This window comes from Vombatus ursinus, unplaced genomic scaffold (genome assembly GCF_900497805.2).
Source record: "Vombatus ursinus unplaced genomic scaffold, bare-nosed wombat genome assembly UNPS02009132.1, whole genome shotgun sequence".
NCBI lineage: Eukaryota > Metazoa > Chordata > Mammalia > Diprotodontia > Vombatidae > Vombatus > Vombatus ursinus.
In genome coordinates this window covers 4,937,897-4,955,730 of record NW_020948910.1, presented here as the reverse complement: position 1 = coordinate 4,955,730, position 17,834 = coordinate 4,937,897, and the positions used below count along the sequence as shown (strand labels likewise).

Below are 17,834 nucleotides of genomic sequence, written 5' to 3'. Positions count from 1 at the left end.
GCTGCAAACATGTTCATATCTCCTCTAGTTTATTTAATTTTTATTTTATGTTTTTATCAATCATATGTAAACAAAAATTTTTAACATTCTTTTTTTAAATTTTGAATTCCAAATTTTCTCCTTCCCTCTGTTCCCTCCTTAAGAAGGCAAGCAATTTGATATAGATTATACATGTGTCATCATGTAAAACATTTTCATGTTAGCCATGTTGCAAAAGAAGAACAGATCAAAAAAGCAAGAATAATAAAGAAAGTTTAAAAAATATGCCTCAATCTGCATTCATTTGCCATCAGTTCTTTCTTTGGAGGTGAATAGCATTTTTTGTCATAAGTCCTTTGGAATTGTTTTGTATCATTGCACTGGTAAGAATAGCTAAATCGTTCACAGTTGATCATCATACAATATCACTGTGTACAATGGTTTCCTGATTCTGCTTACTTCACTTTGCATCAGTTTATGTAAATCCTCCTAGGTTTTTCTGAAAGCATCTTGCTCAACATTTTAGTATGCTGTCACATTCATACACCACAACTTGTTTAGCCATTCCCTGATTGATGGGTATCCCCACAATTTCCAATTCTTTACCACAACAAAAAAGAGCTAATATAAACATTTTTGTACATACATTTTGTACATACATAGATCCTTTTCCTTTTTCTTTGATTCCTTTGGGGTACAGAATCTCCTCTAGTTTAACAACAGAAGTTCCTTCCTTTTGACCCTACCGTTCCCTCAAGCTGTTCTTCTATATTTCTCTTCTATTATCCTATATTTCACCCCTTCACTATTAAATCCTAGAAAGGGGTACAGTAGATAGAGCACTGGCCCTGGAGTCAGGAAAATCTGAGTTCAAACGCAGTAAAAAAAGAACATCTAGAAAATTACCTGAACAGCCTCCTTGACAGTGGCAAACACTTTAGTGAGTATACAAGCTAGGTGGTTCAGTGGATAGAGTGCTGGGTCTGGAGTCAGGAAGACTTGAGTTCGAATCTAGCCCCAGACACTTACTATCTGTATGACCCTGGGCAAGTCACTTTAACCTCTGTTTACCTCAGTGTCCTCAACTATAAAATGGGGATAATAATAATGCCTACTTTCCAGAGTTAATGTGAGGATCAAATGAGATAATATTTGTAAAGCACTTAGCATAATGCCTGGCACATAGTGGGTACTATGTAGATACTTATTCCTTTCCCTTCCCTTCCCCTTAATAACCCTTTGCTATATGACTTTTGACCCTGGGATTGATCATAAGGGTCAAATGAAGTATCTGTAAAGTGTTTAGCAAGGTGTCTAGAATGTGGTAGGTACTTAATAAATTCTTGTTTCTTTCTCCACCCCACTCCCAGTGCTCCAGCAACTCTCTGACACTCTAAGTTGCAGAAAATGTTCCCTAACCCTTACTCTGAACTGACCTGCACTGGTAAAGTGAATTGTTCTCCCAGAAGTACCTTAGACCAGTGAAATAACAGGTCCAGTCCCCATCTCTAGTCTTATCCTTTCTGTGTGCTGGCCTGAGGATATAAAGTAAAAAAACCAAACAATATAATACGAGGATAGAGAAACACTAAAACCCAAGGCATTCAGAAATCATGTTCCACAGTAGATGTCATATAATGAATAATGTCACATAATGAATACTACTTATCTGTGTACATGTCATATCTCCCCCACCAGGTCTGAGTCCTTTGGCATCTTTGTATTTTCAGCATTCAAAACAGAGCTTTGTATCCTGTTAGACTTTCAATTAGATTGAGGTACACATTTCAGAATTGAAATGAACTGGCAGTATGCTTATACTTGGCAGCATTGAATCAATTTGCTTAGAAACCTCCCACCCCACCACCTTCATATAGTAGAAAGATAATGTTTAACCTAATGTCTAACTAATCATATTCTTGAATTATTAGGATTAATATTAATGACATTATGTTGTAATTACATTTATGGTCTACACCTGAAACCTGACATAGCTAAGCAGAGAAAAAGAAACAGAAAGAATAATAACTTCTTTATCAATAGAATGGAGGTCAGTGTGAAGATAATCTCTGTGCCTCTGTGAATGGGAAGGATTAATGTTATGGGGATTAAATTTTGACAAAAAATGTTCTTTATAAATGCAGTTACCATTAATTCTCAGTCATCTACAGTATTCAAAGAAAGTAATTGCATGGATAATCCAAAGATAATTTCCATTCATGTTTAGAATGCATTTTTCTTAGCAAACTACTTTACTGATTAATTTCCTTAAAATAATATTAATGTGTTTACATGTCTTGAGCAAATGCCAATTGGCAATGGGATAAAATTGACTTAAAATCATGTTGACAATAAAAACATGTTGAATTAGTTGTGTCCGCCAATCAGATATTAAAAATCTTGACCCAAGTAAGCTACAAGGTGGTTAATATACAATGTAAGTAATTGAGGTTTGATTATAAATGGATTATAAAGAGCATACTTTGTATATTAACAATCAATAAGTGTTCATGAAATCCTCCTTTGTTAAAGAGAAGAAATTAAATTCCTTGCCTAAGCTTATGTAAATTATAACCAGCATTATTAGGAGAGAACCATTTGGACCTGACTTGACCCTGTGCCATAACTCCTCAACCATACTTTGTAAAAAGAGTCATGAAACAAAGTATTTGCTGATACCATGGTGGGTGGGGGGGAGAGAAAAGTGGTGGATTATTGGCTCATTTGGTTTACATTTGTGAAAAGATGCAAACAAACAAACAAAAAAAGGTATGGGTGGACCTCTGAATTGATCCAGTCATTCAGGAAGGCAGTTTGGCAGTAAGCAACTAGGTGGTGCAAATTTTTTTTTTCTGTTGTTTGTTTGTTTGTTTGTTTTTAGTAACTAGTTCTAACCAGTTTTGGTTATTCGAGCTTCATAAAATAGTTTAGGTCTAGAAATACTATTTCCTTTTCAACCCTACTCTTTTATCATTCCCAGTGATTTGCTATATCTTATGTGCCTTCAAATGAATTTTGTTTCTTATTTTGTCAAGTTGGATGCAGTTGGTACAGTGTTTAGAGCTTTGGACTTGGAGTCAGGAAGACCTGAGTTCAAATCCAGCCTTAGACACATATAACTCTGTAACTCTAGACAAGTTACTTCATGTCTGTTGGCCTCAGTTTTCTCATCTGTAAAGTGGGGATAATAATAGCACCCACCTCCCAGGGATGTTGTGAGGATTAAATGAGTTTATGATAGTAAAGTGCTCAGACCCTGGTAAATAGTAGACACTCTATAAATGTTAGCTATCATCATTATTATTAGCTACTATATTAAGTGTAACGTTTGATCCAATGATACCACTATTAGGCATATACTCCAGAGATATCAAAGAAAGAGGGAAAGGACCCATCTGTACAAAAATTTTCACAGAAATCCTAAAGAGATCATAAAAAAGGGAAAAGGACCTACATATAGAAAAATATTTCTAGCAGCTCTTTTTATACTGACAAAGAATTGGAAATTGAGAGGAAGCCCATCAGTTGGCGAATGGCTAAACAAGTTGTGCTCTATAAATGTAATAGAATATTATTGTGCTATGAGAAATGACAAGAAAGATGATTTCAGAAAATCCTGGAAAGGCTCACATGAACTGATGCAAAGTGAAGTAAGTAAAATCAGGAGAACATTGTACATAGTATCAGCAATATTATACAATGATCAACTATGAATGACTTATCTGTTCTCAGCAATACAGTGATCCAAGACAATTCCAAAGGACTCATGATAGAAAATGCTGTTCACATCCAGAGAAAGCACTGATGGAATCTGAATGCAGAATGAAGCATACAATTTTTTTTCATGTTTTTCCCCCCCTTTGGTCTGTTTCTTCTTTCACAGCACGACCAGTATGGAAATATGTTTTACATGATTGCACATACATAACGTATATCAAATTGCTTACCATCTTAGGGATGGGGAAGTAAGGGAGGGAGGAAGAAAATTTGGAATTTAGTTTTTTTTAAAGAATGTTAAAAATTATCTTGACATGTAATTGGAAAACAATAAAATACTATTTTAAAATATTCATAGAAGCAATTTTAAAGGAACAAATAACTGGAAATTCAGGAGAGTTTTCACATCAATTGGGGAACTGCTGAACAAATTAATGGTGTATGAATATATGATATATAATAGTATGTGAGTGTAATGGAATATTATTATGTTGAAATAAATGATGAAAATTATAAGTTCAAAGAAACCTGAGAAGAAGTGAGTAGAACTAGGAGAGTAATTTATACAGTGACTACAGTGTTATAAATAAAAATGTCTTTGGAAGACTTAAAGACTCTGATGCAGTTACCAACAGCAACTCCTATGTTAAGCAGTCTACCTCCTGACAGAAGGATGATGAACCAGAGGTGTAGATATACATCTGTAAGCCATCCTTTTAGAGTCTTGCTGAAGTATGGGCTGTAGTTGTCCAGTATTGTTTGAGTGGACAGGCCAAACTGTAATTTGTAATTACAGATCTCTTTCAGGAGGTTCTGCAATATCCTGGGACTTGTTCAGTCTCAACTGTGCTTCTTAAACTGTGGATTGCAACCCCACATGGGGTCACAAAAAATCTGGCAACAGTAAAAGGATTCTGAATGTGCAACAACCAAAAATTAATTAATAGTCAAACATGTAATGAATCTGAGGTGTTTCTGGCAGCACTTGCCTGTGTTGCATCTTGCAACTTTACTGCCGCCTTGGTTCTGAGCACAGAGCACTCGCACTTTGCACAGAGCATGCGCTCAGGCCATGCAACACCAGCAAACGCTGAGGAAAAGTGATAAAGGGTCTCCAGTGGAAAAAGTTTAGAAGCCCTGGTCTAGACGATGTTATCCACCAACCAAGTAGAAAAGGAAGTCCAAAAGCTCAATGAAGAAAATACTTCCTTAAAAATTAGAATGGAGCAATTGGAAGCTAGTAACATTATGTGAAATCAACACTGTAAAACAAATCCGAAAGAATCAAAAAAATAGAAGACAATGTGAAATATCTCATTGGAAAAACAACTGACCTGGAAAATAGATCCAGGAGAGATAATTTAAAAATTATTGGACTATCTGAAAGCCATGATCAAAAAAAGAGCCTAGATATCATCTTTTAAGAAATTATCGGGGGCAGCTAGGTGGCGCAGTGGATAGAGCACCGGCCCTGGAGTCAGGAGGACCCGAGTTCAAATCCGGCCTCAGACACGTAACACTTACTAGCTGTGTAACCCTGTGCAAGTCACTTAATCCCCATTGCCCAACCAAAAGACAAAAAAAAAAAAATTATCGAGGAAAATTGCCCTAATATTTTAGAACCAAAGGGAAGAATCCACCGATCACCTACTGAAAGAGATCCCCAAAGGAAAACTCCTAGGAATATTGCAGCCAAATTTCAGAGTTCCTAGGTCAAGGAGAAAATATTGCAAGCAGCCAGAAAGGAATAATTCAAGTATTGTGGAAACACAATCAGGATAACACAAGATTTAGCAGCAGCTACATTAAGGGACTGGAGGGCTTAGAATATGATATTCTGGAGGTCAAAGGAGATAGGATTGCAACCAAGAATCACCCACCCATCAAAACTGAGTATAATCCTTCAGGGGAAAAAATGGATATTCAATTAAATAAAGAACTTTCAAGTATTCTTGATGAAAAGACCAGAGCTGAATAGAAAATTTGACTTTCAAATACAAGACTCAAGAGAAGCATGAAGAGGTAAACAGGAAAGAGAAATCATAAGAGACTTATTAAGGTTGAACTGTTTACATTCCTGCATGGAAAGATAATATTTGTAACTCATGAGACCTTTGTCAGTATTAGGGTAGTTGGAGGGAAAAATTATATGTATATATGTACAGATAGATAGATAGATAAAGGGCACAGGATGAGTTGAAGATGAAAGGGTGATATCTGGAGAATAAAATTAAGGGATGAGAGAGGATTGTACTGGGAGAAGGAGAAAGGGAGAGGTCGAATGGGGTAAATTATCTCACATAAAACAGACAAGAAAAGGCTTTTACAGTGGAGGGGAAACTGGGGAAGGTGAGAGGAATGAGTGAATCTTATTCTCATCGGATTTGGCTTAATGAGGGAATAACATACACACTCAATTGGGCGTGGAAATCTATCTTACCCTACAGGAAAATAGTGGGCAAGGGGACAAGAGAGCAGAGGAATGATAGAGGGGAGGGCAGATTGGGGGAGGGCATAATCAGAAGCAAATACTTCTAAAGAGGGACAGGGTCAAAAGAGAGAATAGAATAAATGGGGGGGCAGGATAGGATTAAGGGAAATATACTTAGTTTTTCACCACATGACTACTATGGAAGTGTTTTGCATGACTCCACATGTATAACCTATATCTAGTTGCTTGCCTTCTCAATGAGGGTAGTTAGGGACAGAGGAAGGAAGAGAATTTGGAACCCAAAGCTTTAAAAACAAATGTTAAACATTGTTTTCACATGCAACCAGGAAATAAGATATACAGGCAATGGGGTATAGAAATCTATCCTGCCCTACAAGAAAACTGAAGGTGAAGGGGATAAGAAATGGGGGGGAGATAGAAGGGAAGGCAGATTAGGGGAAGGGGTATTCAGAATGCACACTGTGTTGGGGTGGGGGGAAGGATGAGATGGAGAGAAAATTTGGAACTCAAAATCTTGTGGAAGTGAATGTTGAAAACTAAAAGTAAATAAATTAATAAAATCTGAAAAAATATTAAAAAAAACAAAAAACAAAAAAAAAATGAAGTAGCAGATCCCCTGAAATCTATCCTTGGAGATCTGTGGATCCCAGATTAAAAAACTTTGGTCTAATTATATCTTTTCCCATTTTTTTAGACACATGAGACTTTTTAAAAACTCAGATGTAAGACTTTACATATTACCCTATGAAATTTCATTTTATTTAATTTGAGCCTGTATTTTGTCCCATCCAGATAATTTTGAATACTTTTTTCTGTGTTAGCTATCCCTCCTAGTTTTGTATCATCAATTTCTAGATTCCTAGTACTGTGTCCTGAGAAGCCATACAGTGTCTTGAAGATTTAGTGCTCTGAATCTTAAAGATTCAGAGGGGTCTAACCCTGGGAGGTGGGAGTCAATAAAAGAGCCAAAGTGATGCTGTTTAAAAGCAACAGGACCCACTACCTCTACCTAAAAGTACATCAGGATGCAGTACCTGTCACCAAGAATAAATGAAGCAAGAGATAAAAAGTAAAATAAAAATCTCTGTAAGAAAGAAATGGAATGAAAATAATTAGCTGATAACAGAAAATGATAAATGTTAGCTGAGTATTAGACTCCTTGAAAATTAGAATGGACCATAATCAAATCAATGACTCCATTAGACAACAAGAAATATTAGAACAAAATAAAGATTAACAAAAAAAAAAGGAAAAAGGAAAAAAAATAACATATCTCCAATGAAAATACCTGACTTAAAAAATAGGTTGAAATTCACTAGACTCAATGAAAAAAAAATCCCAGACATTACATATCCTTAAAGAAACACCAAAAGGCACTTATGTAATCCATAGAACATAATCAAAATCTAGTTTCTACATCAAAGAAAAAATATTGTGGGGAGGCTATGGAAGGAGGTACTGAGGAGTTACACTTAGAATCATACAAGACCTGACAACTTCAACTAAATGAGAAATTTTGAAATGTAATATTCTAAAAGGCAGAGGATAAGGGTTTGCAACATTGAATACCTTAAGCTGGAAAAGTGGGCATAATCCTATGGGAGAAAGAATGCCTTGAATAGAATAGAATGGTATGATGATAATCACTAGCATTTATATTGGTTACTCTGTTGTACTGCTCAGAGACTCATTTTTTGGGCAGTTCTGGAGTGGAAGAAGTCCCTCTATTTTATCACTATGTATTTCTTAATTATTTAATCTGGTGAAAATTTTAAGTTATTGCTAGAGTGGGTTGCCTTCCTCCTTTCAGGCACCATTCTGGCCAGAAATTTTGGACTATCCTTTTCTGTATGTCAGCTTTTCTGCTCTTGGTTTCAGAGAATTCTCTTTCTTTTCTTCTTACTTCTTTAACTACTTCTGGTATTTTCTTCACCAGCTCTTCTTCCCTTCCCCAGTTCCTTAGCAAGTGTTCCTCAAAAGTCTGCTCTTGCCCTTATTATCTTTCCCTCTACATTTGCTTTTTTCCTACTTCCCTCTTTCACTGTATTTCAAGAAATCATAAATTAAAATCTCCCGGATCTTTTAGAACCAGAAAATGGCATCACCATTTACTTAGTCTCCCCTATTTTAAAACTTGATACATTGTTTTATTCTTTCGGTGAATCTATAGCGTAGCATTCATATCTATCCCTTCCCCTTTGTCACTGCTGCCACTACCATCTTCATACCCACCTAGACTATTACAATAACCTCCTAACAAATCTCCCTGTTTCCTGTCTCTTCTCCAACTCATGCATTAACAAGGTAATCTTCCTAAAATATGAGTAAACTCATGACATTCCTACGTTCAAAAATCTTCAGTGGTTCCCTATTTGCCTATCAGCTAGTCTCTAAGTTTCATGCCTGATATTGAACTCCTTTCACACTCTAGTGCTTCTCTTTTTTTTTCAGTATTACCTCCTTTTATTCTCCACATATACACTAAGATCTAGCCAAATTAAATCACGGTTTTTGTTCAATGTACTCACGTTCCTCTTTGTCTACAGATCCTTTCTTTTTAAAATTAACTTTTATTTTCAGTTCCAAATTATCTCCCTCTCACCTCCCACTCCCTTACCCACTGAGAAAAGAAATAAAACAAAACTTGTTACAAATATATGTCGTTAAACAAAACAAATTCCTGCATTAGTCAACTTTATATCCTTTAAGCGCAGCATAAATACCACCTCCTTTCTGAAACTTTCCCTGATACCATCAGTTTATAATGATCTTTTCCCCATATATCTCACATATTATTTTGTTCTGCAACTTTCTAAAATGTTTTGCTGTTTTATATTTGTATCATTGTATGTTATTTTGCATTATCCTTATCTCTGTATCTGACATCTGTCATTAGAAAGAAAGCTCCATGAAGACAGGTATCCTATCTTTGTTTCCCCTAGTGCCCAGCACAGTGTTGTGCATAGGTCTCTTAATATATATTTATTGAAATTGATTGAGCTGTAGCTTGTACTTAGGTATTTTTTTTTGTCCCTCTCATAGTTTGTCGTGACTGTGTTTTGGAGCATCTACATCTATGATAGAGAGATGGTTTACCCAAAGTTACTTGATAATTTTATTCCTGCTTGGCTGAACCATGGAATGGTGAGTAGAACAAAACAGATTATATTCTTTTTTTAATATGTTAATAAGTGTATTTTCTGGTGCGTGAATTTCTGTGGTGCCTTCATGGATTATTGTTAAATGCATGCAAAAGAATGGATGATCATTAAGGAAGAAAGTTGTTAAGTGATTAAAACCTCTTCTCTTTTAATGACCAAAATGAGTTAGTATTAGACCTGTTAAGTAAATTGACCCACTATATATACTAACATAGGGCTGCTATTTGTTTTGTAATAAAACCACATTTAATAAAATGCTAGTTAATCAGTTCAGCTTCTGAGAGATAAAATTAAATTATTTTTTTATATTGAAGTGGCTCCTCACACCTTACAGATTGAATATTAGTCCATGCCTCATCTTCTTTCTATCCCTGTATTTTCCAACCCTCTTCTACCTCACACAGAAATATTAATAAGACCCTTTTGGAAGCAGAATTATACTGGATAATTTCTCAAAATGAATAGCAACTTTGGAAACATTTCCATTTTTTCCTTTAAATGTTGAAGAAATATGTCCTTGCCTATCTTTGTTAATAGAACTCTTGTCCTTTCCAATCCCTGTTTGTTGAGTTCTTCTTTGGTCTTTTCTGATTGGAGAAGCTTATAGCCATTGAGATTTTCACTTTTTCTCAATCTCATCCCTCTTGATGCCTTAGATATTGTAATGCCTTCCCAAATTTCCAGTCTGATGATTTTTAATGCATTATCAATCTCTGAATGAGGGAAATTGTTTGCAGAGTAACTTAGTATTATCTTATTGCTTCAGTTTCTGAGGTTGGAAATTGTCTGTTTTTGTTGTTGTATTAAATTTATTTGGAAGCCTGCATTTTGGTCATAGCCATTTTTAGAAAATGTCACAGGATGCTGCTGGTGAAAAGGGCAGTGCATCACAGAAATTATAGGGGAAAGGAAGAGCTCTAAATGCTACGACCAAAATAAAATTGCCCTTCCCCACTTTGGTATATTTTAAGAAAAGTAGTGCGTAATAACAAATGTACATATGATTGTGCTAGACTGACTTTACCAAGTCTTTCTGAAACAAAGTGTAACGACTGGCATGTTTCTATACTTTCCTGAGCATCCAGGAGGTGGCATGGTGTAGGGGCAAAGGGCTTTGGATGACGAGTCAGAAGAGGGGTTCTGGCTCTATCATTAACTAGCTATGTGACCTTTAGTAGTCTATTTAAACTTTCCGGACCTCATTCTCCCTACCCATAAAATGAAGGAGTTATACTAAGTGACTTCACTTGTTTCTTCCCTTTGTAAAATCCTGTGAATTTTGACAAGTCACAATTTTCTTTGATGATGTCATTCTAGAACTGCCATATGTAATGACTGAAAAAACACCATTGGGCCAACCAATAATGAAACTGTACCTACTTTATAACTATGATTTGGATAATATTTTTTTTCCAGAGGGTATTTTAGACATATGCATATTCATTCTCATTCTTTCTTAATGGGACAAGTTGAATTTTTACTACTACAAATATGGAGGACAGAAGAAATATGTTAAGGATATTCTGAAGGAAAGTTTCTACAGTAAAGTTGTAGACTTCTGAAAACATCATTTTGGATGTTTCATTTGAGAATTAGATGCTCTTTCTTAGAAAAGATGTCAGGTCAAACTTGAGCCTCAGACGCAGAGTTGCAGTGAGTGTTAGATTTTGTACGTGGCTGCTGCAGCCACAAATCAAAGAGCAGTCTTTCCATGTTTTCAGTGAGGAAAAACTATGGCTCACAAATTAGTCATTTCAGCTCTGTCCAGGTGCAATCATCATCAATAGCATTATCTTCAAATATGAAGCAGTGATATATATATATATAACTGTTCACAAGTGAACAAAGTGTGTGACCTAGTTAAGTGAGGGCATTTTTGAAACCCTTGTCTGCTGTATTACTGTTTAGAACTAGCAGCTGCTTTCTTGGGGGTAATGAGGGTGATTAGCAGAGAACAATAGAATTACGTCATAGGGTAGAGCATTCTAACTACTTAACCACTTGGCTCCTTTTCTGCATCTCTAAACTGTATGTAATACCGTCAGTCTGAAGAGTTGATCACAACCTCTGTTGGTTCCAGTTTTACGTTTTTCTGAGGCTGAATGTTTCCAGCAGGCAGCTTATTAACCAAATTTCCAGCCTTCAGACCTTAAGTCTGTGTCTGCTTTCAGGATTGTCATTCAGACAACTTTGATAACTAAGTTGAGGAACACAACTCTCACCTTGCTTGGTCCTTCGGACAGACTTCCTCTGCTGCCATTGTTCCCGAGATCACAAGTGAACATTTTGAGTACACTCTTCTCTGTTGATAACAAGTCAAAGTGTCATGTCACTACAGCTAATTAAGTCTTTTGCTCCTTAAGATGCTTTAGTCTATTGTAGAGGACCTATTCTTTACATCTAATGGTAAAAAAGGGGGCTGATTTTACCCCTTTGTAAAGTCCTGTGTCAACGTACACTGTCCAGTGCTTGGAAGTCCCTTTGTTGACTAAGAGAGTTCATATCCCTCCAGGAGAGCATTACTTTTCTTCTCAGATGCAGAACAAGACATTGTTTGTGTGGGCTCAACATTGTTTGTTACCAGTGTGGAATGTTGGACCACAAAACTGAAATTCAATTCATAATGTGTCATTATGAGACCCTCTTAGAAGGCATCATGAAACCAACCTTGAATTTACAAAGCTGGAACTTTTTAGAATTGGAGCTGCCATAGTAGAAAGAACACTGAATTTAGAATCAAAGGACCTGGTTCCAAATCTGATTGCTTCTTAACTACCTTGAGAAAATTTTTATTTTTCTTCTCTGGGCCTTGATTTCTTCATCTGTAAAATGAAGAGGCTGAAGTAAAGGATCAATTCCAGCTCTAAATTCCATAGTCTTTTAAAAGCATGTGGAAGCAACAACAAAATAAAACAGGGTTTAGATTAAATACAAAGCTGCTAAAAACTGAATCCCATTTGTTTGCAAAGAGAGGGAGAGGGCTGGGGAATTAGAAGTTAGAACTGTGATTTCTCAATCCTAGTTTTATAAACCTGCCATGGGGGCTAATGACAACATTAAAAATTGTCCAAATAAAGAATATTGAACTAGGAGTGAGAAACCTGGGTTGTGGTCCTGATCTGGTGCTTACTAGCCATAGGAATGACCAAATCATTTACCCTTTCTAAGATCCATCTGTAATTTCTTCTTCTGTAAATAGGAATGATAATAACGTCTCTGCCCATCTCGTTACTGTGCTCAGAGCATCTGGTGACATAACACATGAGAAAACAATGAAATACAATACATCTAAAAGGTATCATTTAATTTTTAAAAAATTATTATTTTCCATATACTACTTTTAAGAGATGGTGCAAAATCAAGCTGCCATGGTAGAAAGAACACTGGGTTTAGAATCAAAGGACCTGGGTTCCAAAACTGATTGCTTCTTACTACCTTGGGAAAATTACTTTTCTTCTCTTAAGGATTGTCACAAGTTCAAAAAGTTTAGGAACTCCTGCAAATGTGTCCCTTCTTTCCCTCTCAAGAATAGTGGAAGGTTATCCAGGAATTTGTCCAAGTGGCTAGCAGGCACTCTACATACAGACATAATGTGTCTGTTGCCCTGTCCCCCTTGGCTGATTACACACACACACACACACACACACACACACACACACACACAAAAACAAACAGTAGACAGCAGCTGCCAACAATTGTACCTTCCAAGGTTGATGGTGGTGGAGTGGTACAAGTAATGCAAAGCTATGGCAGTGTTCTGGGGAGGGAACTTCATGAGGTACTACAGTCAACCTGGGCATCTTAGTGATGAAGACCTAGCCAGTAAGGTATAAGAGGGCTGGCCAGCAGAAGAGATATTTCGGAGAGCTAATGCAGGAGCTACAAAGGGATTGTTTTCTGACAAGAAGTATGGTTATTATCTTCATTCTCCTGCCTTGTTACTGAACTCAGTTCTTGTTGCAAAAATAGAACCCTAAGCCCCTCCACTTCTGCTGACCATAATTTTAAAGCACCATCAGGGGAGCAAATAAGCATTTTAAAGACAAATACCCATAAATATTTAAACTCAGAAAAAATTGTAGACAATTAGCACTGCTGTGTCAGGAAGCACTCAACAATGATACAATGTCTCTACTTATTGAGAGAACTAATTAATGTTGATGAGTGCTTTGAGATCTCGAATGAAAGACACTACAGATGAGTAGGCTGTTATTATTATTGTTGTTATTATAGAGCTGTGAACAGCCATGACATGGATAGTCTGAAAATCACAGCATGAATTATCCATTCTCCATATAATTTCTGAAGGAAAAAGAAAGGAATTGGGCCCCACCACTGAGCATACTCAGTGTGTCATTGTTTCTTATGTGCAATTGAAAATCAAACTAACCTTAATTTAGATGAATATTTAGTCTTTTCAAAATTATTTTGACATTTAGTAATTACTAAAGACAGCTGTAGTTTTTGTACATCTGCCTTTTTAAAGAAGAAAAGAGTGTTAAATGTGTCTGGATGATCATGGGTTTTATAGAAATACAGAGATGAAGTTATCCTCTTGGAGTATGACATGACTTGTGGAAACTGTCCAAATCTGGGTAACACAGTTCATGCATTTGGTTCCAGGAGGGGCTTGGGTCACTCTATCCTCTCACCCTTATGAACTCTGGCTAAAAGAATACCAATGAAAACATTACATTTAAAGAACCTGGCCTTGTGCTTTATTTTTCTTTTACGAAGAGTTCTCCCTCTAAAACTGTTCTGAGATACCTGAGCAAATTCGACAATAAAACTCATAAACTGTAATAGAGGGCAGAAATTCCTTGGGAACATCTGGCTAGATGGGGTTCACACTTGAAAGGGACTCCCACAGAAAACTCTAAAAGGGCATAGGAATTCAGCAAAAGTAACCATATTAAATTCATACTGACAGGGGATTTTTGCAGTATTTCAAGTTGCTTTTTTACATTTCTAACTTAGTGAGGTGCCTTCATCCCCTCATCTTCTACCACTCCTCAGCTGGACCCAAATTTGCCTTGTGCATTCCTGCCTTTGAACCTTTCTACAAGCCATTTTTCTTGACTAGAATGACTTTATCATCCTTCCTTCCTCCTCCTTCCCATCTGAATCTCATCCATCTTTTGAGGCCCCACACAAGTCCAACCTTTTCCATGAAGCCTTCCTTGACTGCCCCAGGCTTCTGTGACTTTTTCCTTATTCTGGATTCTTAAAAAACTTATTGTCTGTGCATCAGGCTCATATATTGTACACTGCTTTCTGCCATCAGTTTCTTTTTTACATGTGTATCGTATCTCCCCAGCTACTCCTTGCTGTTAGGAATGTCTTCATTCTTTAGTCCCCCATAATATCTAGCACTGTAGCACACATTTGAAAATGGTTGCTTGATTTATTGATTTCTGATTGAGAATGAATTAAAAAAGAGACTTCCTTATTGGAACTCAGAAAGTACCAAATAATAATAGTGGGAAGATAAAACTTCTTTCTTTCCTAACTTTAATGTGTCTTTTCTCTCCAATTTCAGCTACACTACAAGGAAAGTGGGGTAGAGGCATGCATGCCAGATCTCTCCCACTGCACATGTTACACATTGGTGTATGTCACAACTACATAATAACAATATAATAGCAGCTAATATTTATATGGCACTTTAAAGTCTGCAAAGTACTTTGCCATTGTCATCTAATTTTATACCCACAACAACCCTGGGAGGTAAGTGCAGTGTGCACATTTTCTGAATAAGAAAACTGGGGCAGACAGGGGTTAAGTGATTTGCCCATGGTCACACACCTAGGAAGTACATGAAGCAGTATTAGAACTCAAGTCTTTAGGATGCTAAGTAGAGGGGTCCCTAATTGTTGCCCAAAGAATGTACCATGTCTCTGTCCTCATATAAATGTGGAATTCTGGACAGTGAATAATAGACCAAATTAAGTACAATGAGTAGCTCTCCATACTTCTTTCAAGAACAATATAAAAAGATAACTTTTAAATATATTTTCTAGGTACTGCAAATTTCTGTAGACTTCTAAGCTAGTTTAAAAATCAAGGCTGAAATTGTTATTTGGCCTAAACTCTGATTCTTTTTTTTTCCTTGCTAAACACTAAAGATGGGCAAGCCCAGCAGTATTTTGAGTTCATCAGAAGGTCTGTAACTCATATTCAGATGTTTTGGGGTCAGCAAAACCCAAAACATGGTTTACTCAGTACTTTTCTCCTAATCCTTAGACCCATACATATGTCAAAGTAAACCTAATCCATATGTTTTTAATTCATTTACCCTTAGCTCTTCAAAATGTTGTTTTCTAAGAGCTGTTTGAAGCCCCAAGAGGCTTTTGATAGGGTTTTGGACTAGCAGGAATGCAATTTCTTGGGGATTGACTCCCTTTGATACCACAGACAAATCTTTTGTTAGCCACCAAAATTGGCTCTGTGGCAGAAGGCCTTGCTCACATCTTTTGCAGGTCTTTTGTAAATGCCATGTAAACCCTTTTCCTTTGAATCAGGCAATCACCAGTGTTAAACATGCAAGTTGAATTTAAAGCTTAGTGTTTTTGAACTTCTGGGGGCTCTGTATTTAAGGAAGCATAATTTCCTATTCTCTTTAACCAACAATGCAAAAGTCAAAAGGTTACACCGAGTAAATTAACAATTTAATAAAATGTTCCTTAAAAAATGAAAGATTTAAAAAAAAGTTCCATGGGCCTCTTTAAAGATACATCTAATATAAAGTTTTCAGAGCATAATTTTTGTTAATTGGAAAACGTAAGTAGTAAAACCTCAAGAAAACAAACAATAGCAGTAGAAAAAAATAAATTGTGGTAGGATGTCAGCTTCTTGAGATAGAGGATTGATGAATTCTTGGTCTTTTTATCCACAAGCTCAGGAGGGTCCCTGGCACACAGGTGCTTACTCAGTGCTTGTTGATGCATTGATAGGAGTGTTGGCTTATAATTATATAGTGCTCTTTTACGTGTGTTACATCACGGGAGTCTCACAACCATCCTGGGAGGTAGGTAAGTGTATTCTTAAAAAAATGAAAATTTAAAAAAAAAATTTTCCATGGTAATCTTTAAAAATGCATCTAGCCTTCCCTTTTTAGAGATAAGGAAACAGAGGTTCAGAGAGGGTAAGTGAGCCCAAGGTCACAAAAGAAGTCAGTGGAACTTCAATCAGAGTCTTCTGACTTCAAGGTTCATGCTTTTCCTGCTATAGGTATAGCTCTGTGAGGTGGCTCATTAAGCAAAGATGTGGAACTGATGACAAGCCTAAGAGAATCATAAATAGTAGCGGCAGGTAGCAAATGCAGCAAGGAAAACAAAGTGTAAGATTGGCACTGCCCTTCGTGTTCTGTAGCTGCTTGATAGTCGTTATTCCCAGAGGCAGCTGGATGGTACAGTGGATAGACAGTTGGGCTTGAAGTCAGGAAGACCTGAGTTCAGATTCTGCCTTAGACCCATGGTAGCTGTGTGACCCTTAGCAAGTCACTTAACTTCTGTTGCGCTCAGTTTCCTCAACTGAAAAATGGGGAGAAATAACAGCACTTACCTCCCAGTGCTGTTGTGAGGATCAAGTGAGATAATAATTGTAAAGCACTTAGCACAGTGTTTGGCATATAGCGGTCACTTAGTAAATGCTTGTTTCTTTCTTTCCTTCCTTTGTGTGAATGTAATTTAAGTGACTCACAGGCTAAATTTTCTGCATTTTTCTTGGTGCTGCTTGTAATCTTTTTAAAGTAAACTCCAGTCATGTCCCTCTTGCTCCAAAACCCTTAGTGCCTCCCCATTAGCAACCAAGAAATTCCAAACTCTTTTTGCCTAGTATTCAGTACTTGCCACCACTGGGCACAACCTACATTTTTAGACTTACCTCCCACTGCTTCCTTTCATGCACATGACACTGTGGCCAAGAAGGACAGTTTTATATTCCCTGAATGGGCTCTGTGGTTTCCTTACTCTGAGTTTTTGTTAGAATTGTACCCTTCTAATGCCCTCTTCCATTAACACTCCGTCAGATACCTATGTATCATTCAAGGCTAAGCTCAAATTCTTTCTTTTGTGTGGTTTACCTGATCCACCCTGCCGGAAGTATTTCCTCCCATTTCTGACCTAACATAGCATTTTGTACCCAACTCTCTTATTGCTCCTCTGTATTACAGATTATATTATAGTTATTTGTTTATGAGCCTTATCTCCCAGCCATCTTCAAACTGTGCAACAGGCATTCTGCCCCTCCTCTCTCCTCCCACTAGAACTCAGGCTCCCACCTCTTGGACTCTGGGCTTTGAAGAGAGCTTTTCCCTTTATCTCAAAGGGTTCTGCATGAATTCCCTACACAGAGAGAAGGACTTCACTTTACTTAGCCTGGAATTAGGTCACCGAGCAGCTAAGCATGTACCTGCAGCAACCCCTTTGCCAGTCCTAGCTGTCCTGTATGTGTTGTCTTCCCATATTTAGAATGTAAACTCTTCAGTGCATGGATAGCCTCGCTTGCTTATATTTGTATCCCCC

The 17,834-nt window shown here is 36.9% G+C and overlaps 1 protein-coding gene across 3 annotated transcripts in view; it reads left to right on the top strand.

Moving 5' to 3' along the window:
- AIG1 (androgen induced 1) overlaps nt 1-17,834 on the top strand; it is a 329,615-nt gene that overhangs the window by 121,322 nt on the left and 190,459 nt on the right. For all 3 annotated transcript variants that reach the window (XM_027850744.1, XM_027850743.1, XM_027850745.1), the window contains exon 3: nt 9,191-9,292. In XM_027850744.1, coding sequence (XP_027706545.1) covers nt 9,191-9,292 — 102 coding nt within the window. The remainder of the gene's footprint in view (nt 1-9,190; nt 9,293-17,834) is intronic.